The sequence below is a fragment of the Abramis brama genome (assembly GCF_963993115.1).
Source record: "Abramis brama genome assembly, chromosome: 7".
Lineage (NCBI taxonomy): Eukaryota > Metazoa > Chordata > Actinopteri > Cypriniformes > Leuciscidae > Abramis > Abramis brama.
Window position 1 is genome coordinate 25965783 of NC_139969.1, and position 16064 is coordinate 25981846.

Here is a 16064-nt window from a genome sequence, read left to right on the forward strand (position 1 = left end):
ACACAAGGTTACGAAACAGACGCCATCTTGGCTCAACTGTAAGTTGCTAGCGTGGGAATCTCACGCCACTTCAGCGTAGCTTGAGCCAAAATGTCACACCCTTGCTGCAGTTCGTAGTAACCTTCTCCGCTAAACCTTTGGGGGAGGGATATACGAGAGCTGTCGCGCAAACTACTTCTTCCTACACTTCTGTGGAGCACGGGAAAATGGCCTAGCTGTTCCTGGAGATTTCCTGCAGATGTCAAAGACATAATCGCTGGCTTTATATGACGCGAAGCGTGTTGGATTGTACCCGTGGAGTTACATGGCTGAATCGTGCGTGAAGATGATGATAATGATGATGATGATGATGGGGATTCCACCGGTGAGTAAACGATTAACCCACAAACTGTTATTCGCTTATGACATCTGTGGTGTGTTTACTGTAGAAACCCAACGAATGCAGCATTTAATACTTTCTTAGGAGATTGAAGACGGATCATTTGCGAGATGTAAACTGACTCTTTAACGCGTGTTTCTTGCCAAAGATTAATTTAGACTCGCGCATTTTTATCTAATGTGTTCACATTTAAATCACTACGATTAGCCTTGTGAAGCGTGTAAAAATAGCTGGTAAGTAAACGCATGCATTATTTGACAGGCTAATGTTAGTTAGCTAACGATAATAGAGTCTTTAGAGACTGCAGAATGAACTTCAATACTCTGTTATAGGCTACATGCGACTGTTGTTTGGTTTAATAATATCATATTACGGTAGTGAGGAGCTTTCGAGTAATTATTGATGAGGTAACACTTTATAACAATTAACATTAACATAAGTAATACATATATACTGCTTAACTACTGAGGTGGTATTGCAAAAACGAATACATGAATCAACACTTCTGACCCTCTCTAATATAGATTATATGACACTTAACTGAGTGATAAGCAGTTCAAAGTTTTTATAAAGTGTTAACTATTTGTTGTAATCAACCACAGGTTTTATAGAGAGCTTGAGTCTGTTTTGGGATGCTTTGGGAATATAGTTTTAGCATGGCCAACTGTCAAGAACCCATAAAAAGCGTTTATGTGGAGATTTGACTTTTTTTCGTGGTAGGGCGGGAGTATATAGTCATCAAGGGTTTGGTTCTTGCTTTGCAGAGTGAATCAACACTTACAATGCAGAAGTTAAAGTTACTCATTCAGCTTTCTAATGTGTGACTTAAACACTTGTTTGAGATGCACTTGGGAAGAGAGGAAATTATGCAGTGGAAGCTTTTGAAATCCAGTGACAGGCTGACAGATTCCTGCTTTCTTCAGCAACAGATAGTCCTGTAGTTGGCCCTGCTGTCCTAGACATCTGAGCAACTTCTAATGCCTTTTCTTATAACTATGACACTGACGTGGGAACAAAGGCTAGTTCCAATGCTGTTTCATTCTTCTTCTTCTTTAAGAGCTAGATGAAAGTAAAATCCTGTAGTAGAAAGTAGAAACCTCTACTGTGATGTTCAAATTATGGCAGCTGTGAGCTCTAGTTTTCCCTAGCTTTTGGAGCATCGCTGTATTTTTCCTTACTTCATGCAGCTTTTATGTTCAGGATGACTGATAAGCAAAGCATGGGTGAAATGCCACAGCAGTCGGTAGCAAGAAAGTGACAGCGAAACCATGCCTGGAATGTGGAAGCAATGAAACTGAGCTTCACGTCAACAGTCTTAGCGGCACAGTGTGCTGCAGAAAAATGCTTTGCACAATGAACAATAACAGGAAGAAAGTGAGTAAAAACTACAGTGAGATATCTCAACATTCCAGAGTCTTGCAGAAGTGATCAAGTCCAAACTGAACTAGTCACATGACACGTACAATTTTAGTGGTTACTTGTGAGAATAGATTTTACTGGGAATACAGGGAGTGCCGATGTGTAATGTGGTAATATTGCATGTTTAAACCCAAGAAGCCTTTGTGATGTGAATTTCTAAGTAGGGCTGCACAATATATCGAAAAACACTGATGTTCACTTTGAAAAGTTGTAGGGATGTTTTCTTGTCACAAAAAGAATGTGAAATACGCATGTAGGTGAAGAAATATAATATAACAAAGAAAAAAATAATTTAAGTTTGCTTTACACACTTTTTAAGCATTATCGCATCGCATAACGATTATCGCATTATTTAATGAGTTATCGCATATCGCATTTTTCTTCAATAAATTCCTCTAAATTATTAACATGATCCAAACTTTGCTGAAAAACCTGTTGAAAACAATATTCTATGCGCCTTTTGCCCTCTGATTGATGGTTCATACTTGTGTAGCAAGTAAAATACCTTTTAGGCCCTGTCCCAACTCTCAAATGGCACCCTAAATAATCTCGGTCTTCCTATGAGTCTGCACTTTTGCGACGTAATGCTGCTTTGACTGTCTGGTAGAAGTCTGCTGCGGAGCTCACTTCAGTGCGCACATTGCATATCGACCACAAAAGGGGGCGCTAGCGAGTAGTTTTGAGTATCGTTTGAATTTTAGCGATTTTGATTCCACTTTCATTAAAATTGACCATTGGCCGTCTATAGACCTTATGCGCCAGAGAAACGAGGGTGCCGCCATCTTTAAAATATTGTCTTTTAACTTCTGTTTTTGTGGTCGCTCTGTATATTTCTATGGCGCTGCTGTCCAGGAGTAATTAGCTTTTGAAGTGGATTTACTTAATGTAAAGTTAACGAAAGTTATCATGTGGACTGTAATGTTTAAAGTAGATGTCTTAACAAATGTCAGTCGACCGGGAAGATTTTAAAATGAGCCGTTCATTAATAAACACGCAAAATCTCTGTGAAAATACAGACCGGAAGTCAAAAGACAACGAGCGCAGCGCTGAAAAGGGGCGGGGCTACATAAGGTCTATAGTATCATGTGTTTATATCAGGATATCCATATGTAAAACCATGCACACATATAGTACCTCACGACCATGGTAAAATGTAAAGTTATAGTTCTAGATAGTTTTTATGGTATTTCTTATGAAAAACAGTAGCCTATAATTTTTTTTTAACTAAAAATACAAATGCACAATACGATAGCTTTATAAGAAAATGTATGTACTCGAGTCAGCATATGGTTATCGTGTTTATATTCTTTCACATGTTGAGAAAAACAATAACATCCACATGCTCCGGTGAGAAAACGCGCTCCACTGACATACGCTGCAGAGACACAAAGATAACGGTGTGCTAGGCTAGGTTTCTAACAGCACTTTGTGTTTTCTGTCTGCTTTATTAGCGTTTTCCCGTTTATATTTTTTGTTTACACATATTGTTTAATGTTTTCAACTAAAAGAAAACCTTTCGATATAATGTAAGCTTGTTGTGTATATTGCCTATTTGTAAGTTCAGAAATGGTGACAACTTGATGAATAAAAAATAATGTCTATCTCGTTAAACGTCATTTAAATAGCTCTGAGCTTGAATTGAGAATGCAGATAAAATTAACTTTTATTAACGACAGTAATGTGCAAAAAACTCATTTTTATAGGGATCATTTAAATATTATACTATTATGAAATGTACCATTATTCTCTTATAGTATCATACTGAACTGACCGACAGCTTCAGTGATTATAAAAGAAGCGCTCTTTGCTTGTTTTCTTTGTAATTCAGTCACAATTTGAAGGATAGTTTTTGTTTTTCAGGAGACTTTGTGACTTTTCCATATAGTGGAAATGGCTAATAATTCAAAAAGTGCTCCTCTGTCACCATCTACTGGTTATAATGGTACTTCGAAATGTTGAGTATAACACGACCAAGGGAGCTATTTTGCCGAATATTATCATGATTGCAAATGTTACAATGATTTTATATATATTAGTTACTTACATTTCAGACACAATGTTGACTGTTTTTGTTCTATTTCACCAAACAAAGATCACAAACAGCAGAAATAGCCTATTGCGCATTCTCAAAGCAACACTCAGCGGTGTTTTGTTACTGAAGGATTTAGCATTTTGAACGAATTGGTTGAATGAATGACTCAATGACTCATTAAATGACTTGCCGCCACCTACTGGTGGTTTAGTTTCATATTTAAAAGTTTCATTGCATTTTTTCCAACATGATTTGTATATTCAAAAATGTATTTAAAACATGACATTATTTATTGCAGTTGTAATTTTGTAATTTGATTGGTAACAGCCCTATAGTGTCTTATTATTATAATTTAATTTATTGATCAAATGCAAGAATTTGACATGAAAGATGGCACATACATTTAAAAATGGGCATTTATAAAGGACAATAACGCCTAGGGGTAAATGTCAAACATATGCAGATTTAATTAAGTAAAGCTGATAGAATACTGATGAAAATATTGCTTCAGAATAAATTATGTTTACACCACCAAAATTCTTCCCCCCCAGGGGCAAGTAACTTTTGTTTTCGGACAAATGAATGACTGATTTACTTGTCTGAAGGATAAGCACATGACAAGGCTTAATGTCGAGGCCTGCATGAAGAGCAAGACCTACAAAACTGTGTAAGAAATTGTGGGATATGTTGGGTCTCTCTCCTAATGGCTTAGTTATGTAACAACACTTTATTTCTGATGTGAACCTATTTTTGTTTTCAAAAACTAAATGCTTACTAAATGTATAACTGAAAAAGTTATATCAGTGGAGCCACATGTTGCAAAAGGACTGCATTAATATCATATTACTCAGCTTACAGGTGAAAAATACAACATCTTAGATGACTCTGACTGTGCATGTATTATTTAGAGAATCTACCAAGTAATTAAATCTTGATCAGACATGGCCCCTGGTTTCTTGGTCGCAACCAGCTTGTCTCCAAATACATTTTTATGTTTATAGTTGCTTTAAAAAGCTATTAAAACATGCAAGGTTTAACTGTGTGCACTATACATTCAGTCTATAGTGGATTATGCAGTGCTCCTTGAACATTGACAATTAGCTGTGAGTGTGAAAACAAAGCTCTTTGTATTTCAGCAGGGGTGGAGTCACAGTGCGGTTTAATGGAAACTTTGTTTTTTAAAGGGTTTGTTTCTGCGCTGCCAGTTATCTATAGCAACGGTTGCAGATTGTAATTACAGACTTGCATTTGTACAAGCACAACCCATATTAGTCGGTTGTAGAGGCTTTGGGGATTTTACTCCTGATGCGAAGAGTTTGTTTGGCTGGCTTCAAAATATTGCATGATATCGTGTAAGTTTGTACAGTGGTGGCCAAAATTATTATAACGGTAATATTTTTAAATGTTTTAAAAGAAGTCTCTTCTGCTCACCAAGGCTTCATTTATTTGATCCAAAATACAGCAAAAACAGTAATATTGTCCAATATTTTTACAATTTAAAATAACTGTTTTCTATTTGAATACATTTCAAAATGCAATTTATTTCTGTGTTGGTAAAGCTGAATTTTCAGCATCATTACTATTTTCACTGGTATTGGTACCGAATACTGAAATTTTGGTACTGTGACAACACTACTTTCTTTTATAGTTACTTTCCTCTTTATTACCATTTTCTTTAATAATGTTTTCTGGTCTAAAGCAATATCATATGCTATTCTAACACATCAGAAAAGAGAGCAAATGCATAATCAGGGGTCCTGTTCCCCAACCTCACTTAAGCAGTTTGCATGACTGGTGTTTCTTATTCCCCTCCTCCGTGTCGTCTTAGCTTTGTGCTGACAGTGTGGCAAAGCATGCATCTTTAACTAAGTGTAAAATGTGTCTAGTCTGCTACTTTCAGAGCCCTCTGCTTGGTGGAATATCTTTTCTCTGTTGTAATCCTCGGCACACTCATTCTAATGTGAGACCGGCCTTCACCTTTACCCACTATGACAGTGATGGCCTATCCACTGCAATGTAACAGAGGCAGCCACAACGTTGTGCTCCTGATTTTGTCCATCTTCAAAGCTCAGCAAATGATACTGGAAGTCGAAATGCTCTAATTTTAACAATATTAGGTTAACTGGTTAAGGGTAACATAAGGCATCCATTTAGCAAATGGCTGAATCAGACACGACAGGGAGAATTCAAACCAGTAGAGTTTTTATGTCATTAGTGAAATCTTATCATCCTGTTCTGTTTCAGGTTTGGCTGTCCAATGTGTGTGAGACTGGATGAGACAAAGGCTCTATCAGGAGCCTTTGTGCAGATTGACCTGCAGTTACTGTAGAGGACCTCTGGGCAGGTGAGAATTATTATTATTCTTGTATGTTTCTTGAATGTGATCTGAGTTTACTGATTGTTTCGAAGTTACATTTATAGTTTATGAACTTATTTTCATACACCCACGCCACTCTGCTATCATTTCATGTGCACAGCAACTAACTCGGTCTTGTGCTCTATGATGAATAGCTTGTTGTATTCCTCATTTCTGAGTAGCTTTGGACAAAAGTGCCTGCTAAATAAGGGGAAAAAAGTGCAAATATCTCTTAAGAGAGAGTGATCTTTAAAGGGTAAATATTTGCCGTGATCTGTTGCTATCCCTAAGTTAGTAAAAGATGATGGCAAAGGTAATCCAAGTGTTAAAATAGGTGAAGATTTAATTTTAAATTTAAGTAAATATTTAATATCAGCCAATAAATAGTGGAAAAAAAACATCAACCACTAGGGGTGTGACGAGACACTTATCTCACGAGACGAGACATGAGATTGGGTTCACAAGAACGAGACGAGACAAGATTTTTGCACTATATTGTAGAAATCCTCAATGACAAGTCATGACTGGAAAAATAGTCTACAGGTACATTTTGAAATGTTTTAACTAATAATCTTGTAATGAATGTCATATCAGTTCTACTTTATGAGTATGAATTATCAAATGCATTGAAAGACAATAATTTATACGAGCACTGTAAAAGGTTTTGCCACAAACTCAACCGAAGGAGAAAACAAACTGGCTTCTTTCCTGTATGGTTTAACAAGAGTCTCTTCAGAACTCCAGAACTTCTGATTTAGGTTGTGTATGTGACCTCCTAATTGAACCCCTTTCCACAAATTTAACATAGAAATAAAAACAGTATAAATAAAAGTTTTTTCTTAGTCTTATTAAGTGCAAACAATAAGTACAAGTGCAACCATAATCAAAGTACTCTCTCAGTATACGAAGAGCAAACAGAGACCAGAGCCACAACTACACAGTCCAGAGATAGGTCTGATATTGGGAGACAGGCTATTTTGTGTGCATCAGAGAGCTTATGTTTTACTTTCACTTTCAAATTCGCAATCGCACGTACTCGCACAAGATCTCGTCACACCCCTATCAACCACCAATCCAAACATTAATCATCAGTTACATAAAATCATCTGTCTCAGCCTTTAAATTATATGGTGCCAATATATTGTGAATCATTGACATTTTCATGACATTTTATAGAGCATCACAAAATATCACTTTTTAATGAATTAGATCTACAACCAGACTCTGGAAGACTTTCACAGTTCACTGTACTTTTAAAAGGTTTTAATTTGTTAGCATTTTGTGTTCCTGTGCATGTGGAAAATATTGTATTTATGTGCTTACAAAAAAGGCAACTTCCCTTTCAGGTTCACACATCACTTGGCAGGGTGGAGTTTTTTGACCCATGGAGAATTACTTCCAGGCTGAGGCCTTTAACCTGGACAAGGTGCTGGATGAGTTTGAACAGAATGAAGGTAAGAGAACTGCTAACTTACAACACTTTGAAAGAATAAAGCAGGAGCTCTGACAGTCATAGAAGTTCTGAGGCCGTACAACAGAACAAAAGAAATTCTCAATCTCGGCACGTTTACATTATCTTCAGATAACCCACTTCGTCAGGTGAATTAGAGCACAGTGAACTGAACGCAGAGTAACACAGGTGCTGATATAAATAGAACAAATGTTTGGCACTGTTGAGCTGCTCACAGCATGGCTAGCACAAGCAGGTAACTGTGCTGGTGGCAGCAGTCTGTGGTGTAAATGGGGTCAACTGAATTAGCATTTCCCCTCAGGACTTCTGCCTCTCCCTGATTTTCCTGAACACTGTTTAATTGGTGTCACACAGTCAAGCACATGTAATTTACAAGGTTAAGCTTGTATGTGCGTTTTGAGTTATAGCAGGAAAGTGCAATTAGTATTATTTTGATCACTGTTCTGGACAACAGCTCCTGGTGCACAGCCAAATAAAATTGACATTGGAATTTATTGATTGCTTTGTCCTGTATGTCACAAAGAACATTAAAAGCCACACAAACTTGGCTCACACACAGCCACCCTCTCAGTGAAGCCATTGAACGGTGGAATGAATGTATATCCCCTCTCCGACACTAATCTTGACAGATTAATGGGGTGAAAGGAGACTTTAAACTATTAAACGGCCCCTGAACAAAGCTGAATAGTGAAGGAGAGCAGTGCGAGTATGTGTCTGCTTGATCACGCTTGGATGTATGTAAGAGAAAGGGAATGCCTGCCCACATTCCAAAGCATTGATGTGTCAGTTTGACAGATGGATCCCAAGGCAATGACCAGATTGGCCCACTTCCTCAACATTTTCCAATCTAGCCTGACCTAATTTCTCAATTTATCTGTTTGTTTCAATCTTCTCAAAAAAAGAAGCTAATGAGCTCTTTTTTCATCCTTTTAGATGAAACGGACACGCCGACTCTCTCTGATGCCAAGTGGACTCAGATTCTGGCTCCGCCATCACACCTCCTTTCCCTGAATCCAGCACTGACCCACTCTGACCTCAGCCCAAGGGACAGCCCTATCGGCTTCAAGCCGCTTCTGGATGCCCAGATGTCAGATGGCCCCTCTTTGGCTGAGGTCACCAGGTTGGAGGGGAAACAGGGGCTGGGGCAACAGCCAGAGGGCAGGAGCGAAGAACGGCCGGCAGATGTTCATAGTCCCCCTCTGCCCCAGCCCAACATTGGCAAGCTGGTGAGCACTGACGGGCAGTTGGCAGACTTGCCGGCCTCCAACAGCATGGTGCTGGAAAACGGCTTTCCAGCTAGTCCTGATCATAGTGGCTGGTCTGACGTTCTTCTGGCCAATGATGATGAGACAAGTCAAGCTGTTACAGATCAGCAAAGTGTTAACGATACTGGTCCCTGTGAGCTTAAGACGGAGCAGAATGGTACCGATGAGGGAAGTGGTGCTGGTCTTGATGAACCTGGGAATAGACCACCTGTTTTAAAGAATGGTGTTAAGATGGAGGCAATCAAGCCTGAAGCTGGTTCACCTGTCCTTGAGGTCAGAATGAGGGACTGTAATCTGGTATTTCCAGAAGGAAGTCATCCCCAGAAAGGGGAAGCAGTATTGCACAGTTCGGTGAATGGTGGCGGAGAACTGGATTTTGAGAGGGAGAATCATGAGGGTGCTTTTCAGAATGGTGGACTGGTTGAGAATGAAAGTACAGGGAAAGATACTTGGGTGTTAAATCAGGAAGAGAAAGAGAAAACAATAGAGAATGACCACAAAGAGATTCACAGAGACTCTGAATCATCAGGGGCGGAGAAGTCCCTGTCCAATGGTCTGACTGCGGACTTTGATGGAGATGCACACAGCCAGACAGCGATCCCTTCAAAGGAGGACTCTGTGACGGAGGAAAAAGAAATGGAGGAGAGCAAACAAGAGTGTTGTGATCCAGTTCGAGGACTGGAATCTGGCAGAACAGGCAAACTCAACAACAGTCGGCTGCAACCTGTCAGCGTTCCCTACGGTGGTGCCCGCCCAAAACAGCCTGTCAGTCTGAAGCTGCAGATTCCCCAGCCTCTCTCGAGTCAAGTTAAGAATGAATTTGGCTCTACTGGCAAGAACAAGAACCTGGAGCCGCAGAGTATGACAGGAGGCCTTGAGACGTCGAGTGGAGTAACCGAGTCTGGGGTTGTTCGAATGAATGGAGAGCATGGAGATGGCTCTTCTGGCTTACTCATCCCATCTGAGAGTCCAGACAATGATCTCCAGGCAGGCCAACAGGGAGCCTTCTCTAAGAAACCCTTTAGCTCCTTGGGGGAAGTGGCTCCTGTTTGGGTTCCTGACTCCCAAGCACCCATTTGCATGAAGTGCGAGGTCAAGTTCACTTTCACTAAAAGAAGACATCACTGTCGGGCATGTGGCAAGGTAAAGCATTTTGTTCATTACTGAGTGGTGTATTTTTTTTACTTTATTTAAATCCTTAATCCAAGTATTTAACTAACAGGCTGTAACTTGTTTGTGGTATATTAAATCATGCTGGTTTTTGAGAATGGGTGTGATGTTACTTTTCTAAGCAATCAGGTTTTTGTTAAACTTTGGCTCTTTTAACTTGGATCTTTTTCAGTTTAAATTTTTGGTTGCTAATAAAAATTCCCTAGCAACCACATAGCAACATGTTTAAAAACCTTTCATTACACTTTAATAACCGCATTGCACAGTGCTGACAACAGGATACAACATCCTTGCATTGTGGAGGTGAGTTTTGCATGGGCAAGCAGCATTCTACAGAAATTAAAAATCAATTTAATATTGGCTTCTAACAAGTTGGAAGCTCAGGCAGAGAATACAAGTTTGTCTCACCTCCTGCAGACCAATCTGTTTTTACTTTGTCTCATGATGTTGTAACTATTTAACATAATGTTTTGATAGCCATAACACTCTAAGGCTGGCATCCACTAGAGTTTGAGGCAATTTTTATTCATAAGCTTCATTTGTTTTATTTGTCACACCCCTTTTCCATTCTTAATCAGTAAATGCGACAGACCCTTGAAAGAAGAGGTTGAGATTTCAGGAAAAGTAGTCGGTGGGTGTGACATCTTTGATCAGAATCAAGCTGTTCTGAGTCAGCTAGTGGGACACTGGCTTACAATGAGAGAGCAGAATTTCAAGGAAGAATGGGTAATTGTCGGGCAGCTCTAAACCTGTGGAGCTGTCAAATTCCTTCAGGGAGAAATGTTTGTCTATGCAGCACTCATAAATAACTGCAAGACTGCTGGAATAATGTCTTAATTTCCCTTGGTGATAAACTGCTGCATCGTTGATGACATTTTCACAGATATGGGCTGGAAAGAACAACTGAAAAGAATTCAGTGAAAATGAAATGTAGCTGTGGTGCAAAATGGTTTAATCTGACAGAACTGTGATGTGTTCTAGACCATGTCCTCATCCTGAGAACTGGTTCATGAGTCATGGCTGGTCTGGTTCATATGGTTTCTTTCCATTGTTTTATTATGTCTCATTTATTATGTATCATTTTCAGTATGGATTGTTTTTTTATCAAAGCAAATGTTTTTGTGATGTGTGTCTGGCCAGGTGTTCTGTGCTGCTTGTTGTAGTCTGAAAAGCAGACTGATGTACATGGACAGGAAAGAAGCCAGGGTTTGTGTTACCTGCCACCGTGCAATCATGAACGGTGAGTGTTATGAAACTCGTAGGAAAAGTTATAAATTTCCCTCTATAGACTGGGAGTTTTTGACCTCAAATTTTCCTAATTTGAGTTCTGGTTAAATTATACCCTTTAAAAAAAATGGTACTAATGTACTGTAGTTTTCATTAATACATAATCTTTATGGTCAATTTTTCAGAGTTCAATTGAAGCCTTTGTTTTACGTAGGTCGGAGAGAGGTTTTGATATTTTCCGAGTCTTTAAGGATTATAAAGAACAGAATAACATTGTTTCCAAGTAGATTTATGCAGAAATTAACCAGTTAACACTTGAAATTAGGGTTTTACTATGTGTATAACCAGATCCTTTGAACTCACTCATTAGCTCAAGCATGGGAGAACATGGGAGGTGGTTGCAACCAGAGCCCAAATCCCAACAACCCAGCTGAGTACTGCTCCACAATTCCTCCTCTGCAGCAAGCCCAGGCATCAGGAGCACTCAGCACCCCACCACCAACCGTCATGGTGCCTGTTGGTGTCCTTAAACAACCAGGGTCTGAAGGTAAAGTCTGTAGGATATTGGCAAGGTAAAACGTTGTTAATTTGTGGATTGCCGATTTTTTTTATTATTTTTTTTTTTTACTTTTCAGCAGTGTTCAAATTGTGTCAGGGCTCTTTGGGGGTCCCCAACCCCTAAACTTCATTCTAAGTCTGTTTGGTGGGAGCTTCACTTACACTAACCCAGTGGTTACCAAACCCTGCTCCTGGAGTGCCTCCAACACTGCACATTTTTGATGTCCCTCTTATCTAACACACATATTTGAGGTCTTGGAGCTGATGAGTTGAATCAGGTGTGTTTGATTAGGGAGACATCTAAAATGTGCAGTGTTGGGCTACTCCAGGACCAGGATTAGGAATCACTGCCCAAACCTAATCATGCTGCTGTCATTTCCTAAACTTCTGTCATCATTGACTCACCCTCATGTTGTCCCAAATCTGCATAAATTTCTTTATTTTGTTGAACTTAAAATAAAATATTTTAAGAAATGTCTCTCTCTGAATTTTGTGTCTATACAATGGAAGGCAATGGTCACCAAACTCTTTAGGGCTGTCACGATATCAGGTTTTTACTACATGAAAATAGTGGCCAAAGGAATTCACAATAACAATAATCTCCGACATGATTTTGTTCAGCAGTAGTAGCTTCACATTGCGTGCTTGTCTTCCTTTTTTTGTTTTATTGTGCACTACTGCCACCTAGCAATAAAATTTTTTTTTTTTAATATCATGGTTATCGTCAATACCAGTATAATGCGAGATCCCTAGTTACCAATATTCTTCAAATGTCTTTGTGTTTCACAGAACAGATTTGAAACAACATGAGTGTGAGTAAATGAGGACAGAATTTAAATTTTTATGTGAACTCTCCCATTAACACAGAGATAACATAATATCTTGAGCACTTTACAGGTGCATAGAACCTTCCGTCACAGCAAATCAATTTCAGATAATTTATTGAAAATTGGATAAAAAAAAACACATTATGTCAGAGCAATAATTTGACCATTTTTTGTTTGTTCTTATATGCAGGGTTCGTACGGGTGCTTGAAATCCTTGAAAGTGCTTGAATTTTGATGTTGTGTTTTCAAGGTTTGAAAAGTGCTTGAATTTTGGATAAAATGCTTGAAAATGCTTGAATTTGTAACTGTATTTCTTTCACAAGAAATATCTTTCTGACGAAATAGTTCTTTATTAAATGGAGAAAAATGTAACCCTTCAGAATCAGATACAGATTGATTTGCGTTACGCTGGCCAGAGCAAAAGTAGGCGGAGTTTTCATTTTGATTTCCGCGGTTGTTTGGATGCACCGTTTTTATTGGCCACGCAGCGGCAACAGTTGAACTATTTTTAACTTTGACCGCGGCGTGCGCGCGAGCTCGTTGAGCTCCGCTTTGGATCGAGTCGCGCGGCGCAAGCCATTGAAATATATCGGTTTCATTTCATAGCGCAGCGCGTCCGCGTCCTAAAGGGCCATTAGTGACTGAGAGTACTTGGTGTGATAATGTAATGTAAGTATTGCATGTCCGTTATGTCACGTTCATTTGTGGAATATGCAGTGAACATTGCCAAAATTACAGAACTGTAACGTGCAAATTAACCTGCAAACGTTAGCCCAGTGCATAACAACAGTCGTTGATTGCTGAACTGAAATCAGTCAGTGTCATAAGTATTATACTGTTACTGTAAGGTTTAGGATGGCCCTATGCAATATTTACACTGCTCTATTCCAGTAAATGTATTAGCTAACGTTATGTCTTGGCCCAAGACATCTTGGCAATGAAATACATTTATCAGGCAGGTGCCTGTGCACTCAGATATTGTTCAAACCTTGTCTATATCAAGAATGTGTCCCAAAACGGGAAGCCCTGTCAAATATTTCTGTTCAAATATTAAGTCTTCATATTTGAAATTAATTCAGTTTTACAGCCTATAAATCACATTATCTGATAAGCAATATTTGGACATTAATATAATGAAAAGTATATTATTCATATGCTTTAGGCTATATACTTAGTGATACATTTTGAAGAATAAAACTTGTGATTGGCTTAAATATTAGGGCTGCACAATATATCGAAATATTGCAAATGTATATATTACAATATGCATAATTGCATATCGCAACGGCTTACAATAACTGGGGTCATGAACAAAAGACAAAGAAAATCACTCACTACTTTTGGCTGAATAGGCTAACTTTTGTAGCTTTAATAATAATCAGTATATTTAATTCATGCAGTGAAAACTAAGCAGTGTTTATTTTTACATTTGATTAATCAGTTTCTGTTGTTAAATAAACCTAATGTAGGATAACCTGAACCCCTAAACCCCAGTGATGTTAAAATAACACGTCTTATGCTACAGTAAAACACTGATGTTCACTGTCAGAAGTTGTAGGGATATTTTCTTATCACAAAAAGAATGTGAAACACGTATGTGTAGGTTATATCATTTTAATAGATAATTTAAGTTAATTTGACACACTTTAAGCATTATCGTATCGCATATTGAATATCGCATTATTTAATGAGTTATCGCATATCTCATTTTTCTTCAATATCGTGCAGCCCTCTGCTATTATGAAACATTTGGCTGTTTATCTCTTTTGATGTGATAAAAAACACTAAATAATAATTTTAACTATGTATTGGTATGTAATTTACGGTAGTGTAAGGTGCTGGGAAAAGCTTTAAAATGGACCTGGAAAGTGCTTGAAAAGTGCTTGAATTTGACCTTGGAAAAAGTGTACGAACCCTGTATATGTGACACTTCCCTTTAACTCTACTCTGGATTTGAACACTGCTTTTCAGGCTGTTTATCATTTAAAGTCCAGAGTTAGCTGTTCTTAAGCCTCACCGTGTGCATGTACTTCCAGGTTCTCTTCCTCGAGAGCAAAGAAGGGTTTGGTTTGCTGACGGTATTCTACCCAACGGGGAAGCTACAGACTCTTCTAAAGGGCCGCCGGCAAACCCCAACCCCTCACAGCCTGTGGCAGCGCCCCAATACTCAAACAAATCCTCAGGAGCCAATGCTTCTGAGGTGACAATTTACTTTGTTCCATTCAAGTTCGATAAACTGTTTCAATGCATCTCTAATATGGAGTTTTTTTCAGGCATAGGCTCATTTCCGATCGTTGTGCTTATCCTGAGACAGTCATGTTATGTTGCAGTCATAAATTTGTGTTTTTTCCACTGCTGTAGACGGCCCGTGCCACTGGAGCCCCGACCGCCAGCCCTGTGGGCAGCTCTCTCAGTCTGATCCCAGAGGACGGGCTTCCTCCCATCCTCATCTCCACAGGCATTAAAGGAGGTACGGGAGGCCACATCACAGGTGCTTGCCCATCCTCACCATTCAGTTGTCTCCACTATTGGTGCTTGTTTGTGCATGTCCGTGTGCATGTATCTGTGTTTCTGCTTCTGTCTCCACCACTCATGCTAAGGGAGGTCTTTCATTGGGTTGGTTCCTCATCTGGGTTGAACCATGAGAGGAAAGTGTCTGTCATGGATCAGTCTGTTGCTAGTTACAGTAATGATATTGTTTGCCTTGTCTGCAGACTATGCTGTGGAGGAAAGACCTGCTGAGATTGTGCTGATGCAGCAGCTTGAGGAGGGCGGCCCTGATCCCCTTGTGTTTGTCCTCAATGCCAACCTACTGGCCATGGTCAAACTGGTCAATTGTAAGTGAGCTATTCCTCGCTAGATATTTACTATGGTTTAGATTTAGTATTAATGCTAATGGAGTGATTTTTTTGGGGGGGGGGTTCTCAGTCATGTGTGTTTCATCAACTATGGGCATGTTTGGCCCAGTAGACATTTCTCATTATTAGCAATGTTGAAAACGCTTGTCCTGCTTAATGTTTTTTTTTGGAAACCGTGATATATTTTTGTTAATTCTTTTAGGAAAGTTCAAAAGAACAGCATGTTTTTGAAATAGAAATCAATTCCCATGAGCCATAACAGTCATTTGTGCCATCTTTGTGTGAAGATGTAAATAGGAAGTGCTGGTATATGACAACAAAGGGTATGCATGCCGTGGGCCAGGCAGAGGTTGTATTGCTTCTGCAGTGCCTCCCTGATGAGAAAACCATTCCCAAGGACGTCTTCAACCACTTCATCCAGCTGTATCGGGAGGCTCTCGCAGGTAAACTGATACGCCTCCATCAGGGGGCCCGTACTGGTAAACTGATCCAGACAAAATGA

At 39.2% G+C, this 16064-nt stretch overlaps 1 protein-coding gene across 2 annotated transcripts in view; it reads left to right on the plus strand.

Moving 5' to 3' along the window:
* The window catches only part of zfyve9a (zinc finger, FYVE domain containing 9a), a 26514-nt gene continuing 10450 nt past the window's right edge, over positions 1-16064 (plus strand). Inside the window, exons 1-10 of one of the 2 annotated variants that reach the window (XM_084119560.1) lie at positions 1-364; positions 6075-6174; positions 7533-7640; positions 8591-10065; positions 11233-11332; positions 11690-11866; positions 14741-14904; positions 15066-15195; positions 15419-15541; positions 15850-16005. In XM_084119560.1, coding sequence (XP_083975686.1) covers positions 7571-7640; positions 8591-10065; positions 11233-11332; positions 11690-11866; positions 14741-14904; positions 15066-15195; positions 15419-15541; positions 15850-16005 — 2395 coding nt within the window. In that variant the 5' untranslated portion in view covers positions 1-364; positions 6075-6174; positions 7533-7570. The remainder of the gene's footprint in view (positions 365-6074; positions 6175-7532; positions 7641-8590; positions 10066-11232; positions 11333-11689; positions 11867-14740; positions 14905-15065; positions 15196-15418; positions 15542-15849; positions 16006-16064) is intronic. The other variant, XM_084119561.1, reaches the window with a different exon arrangement.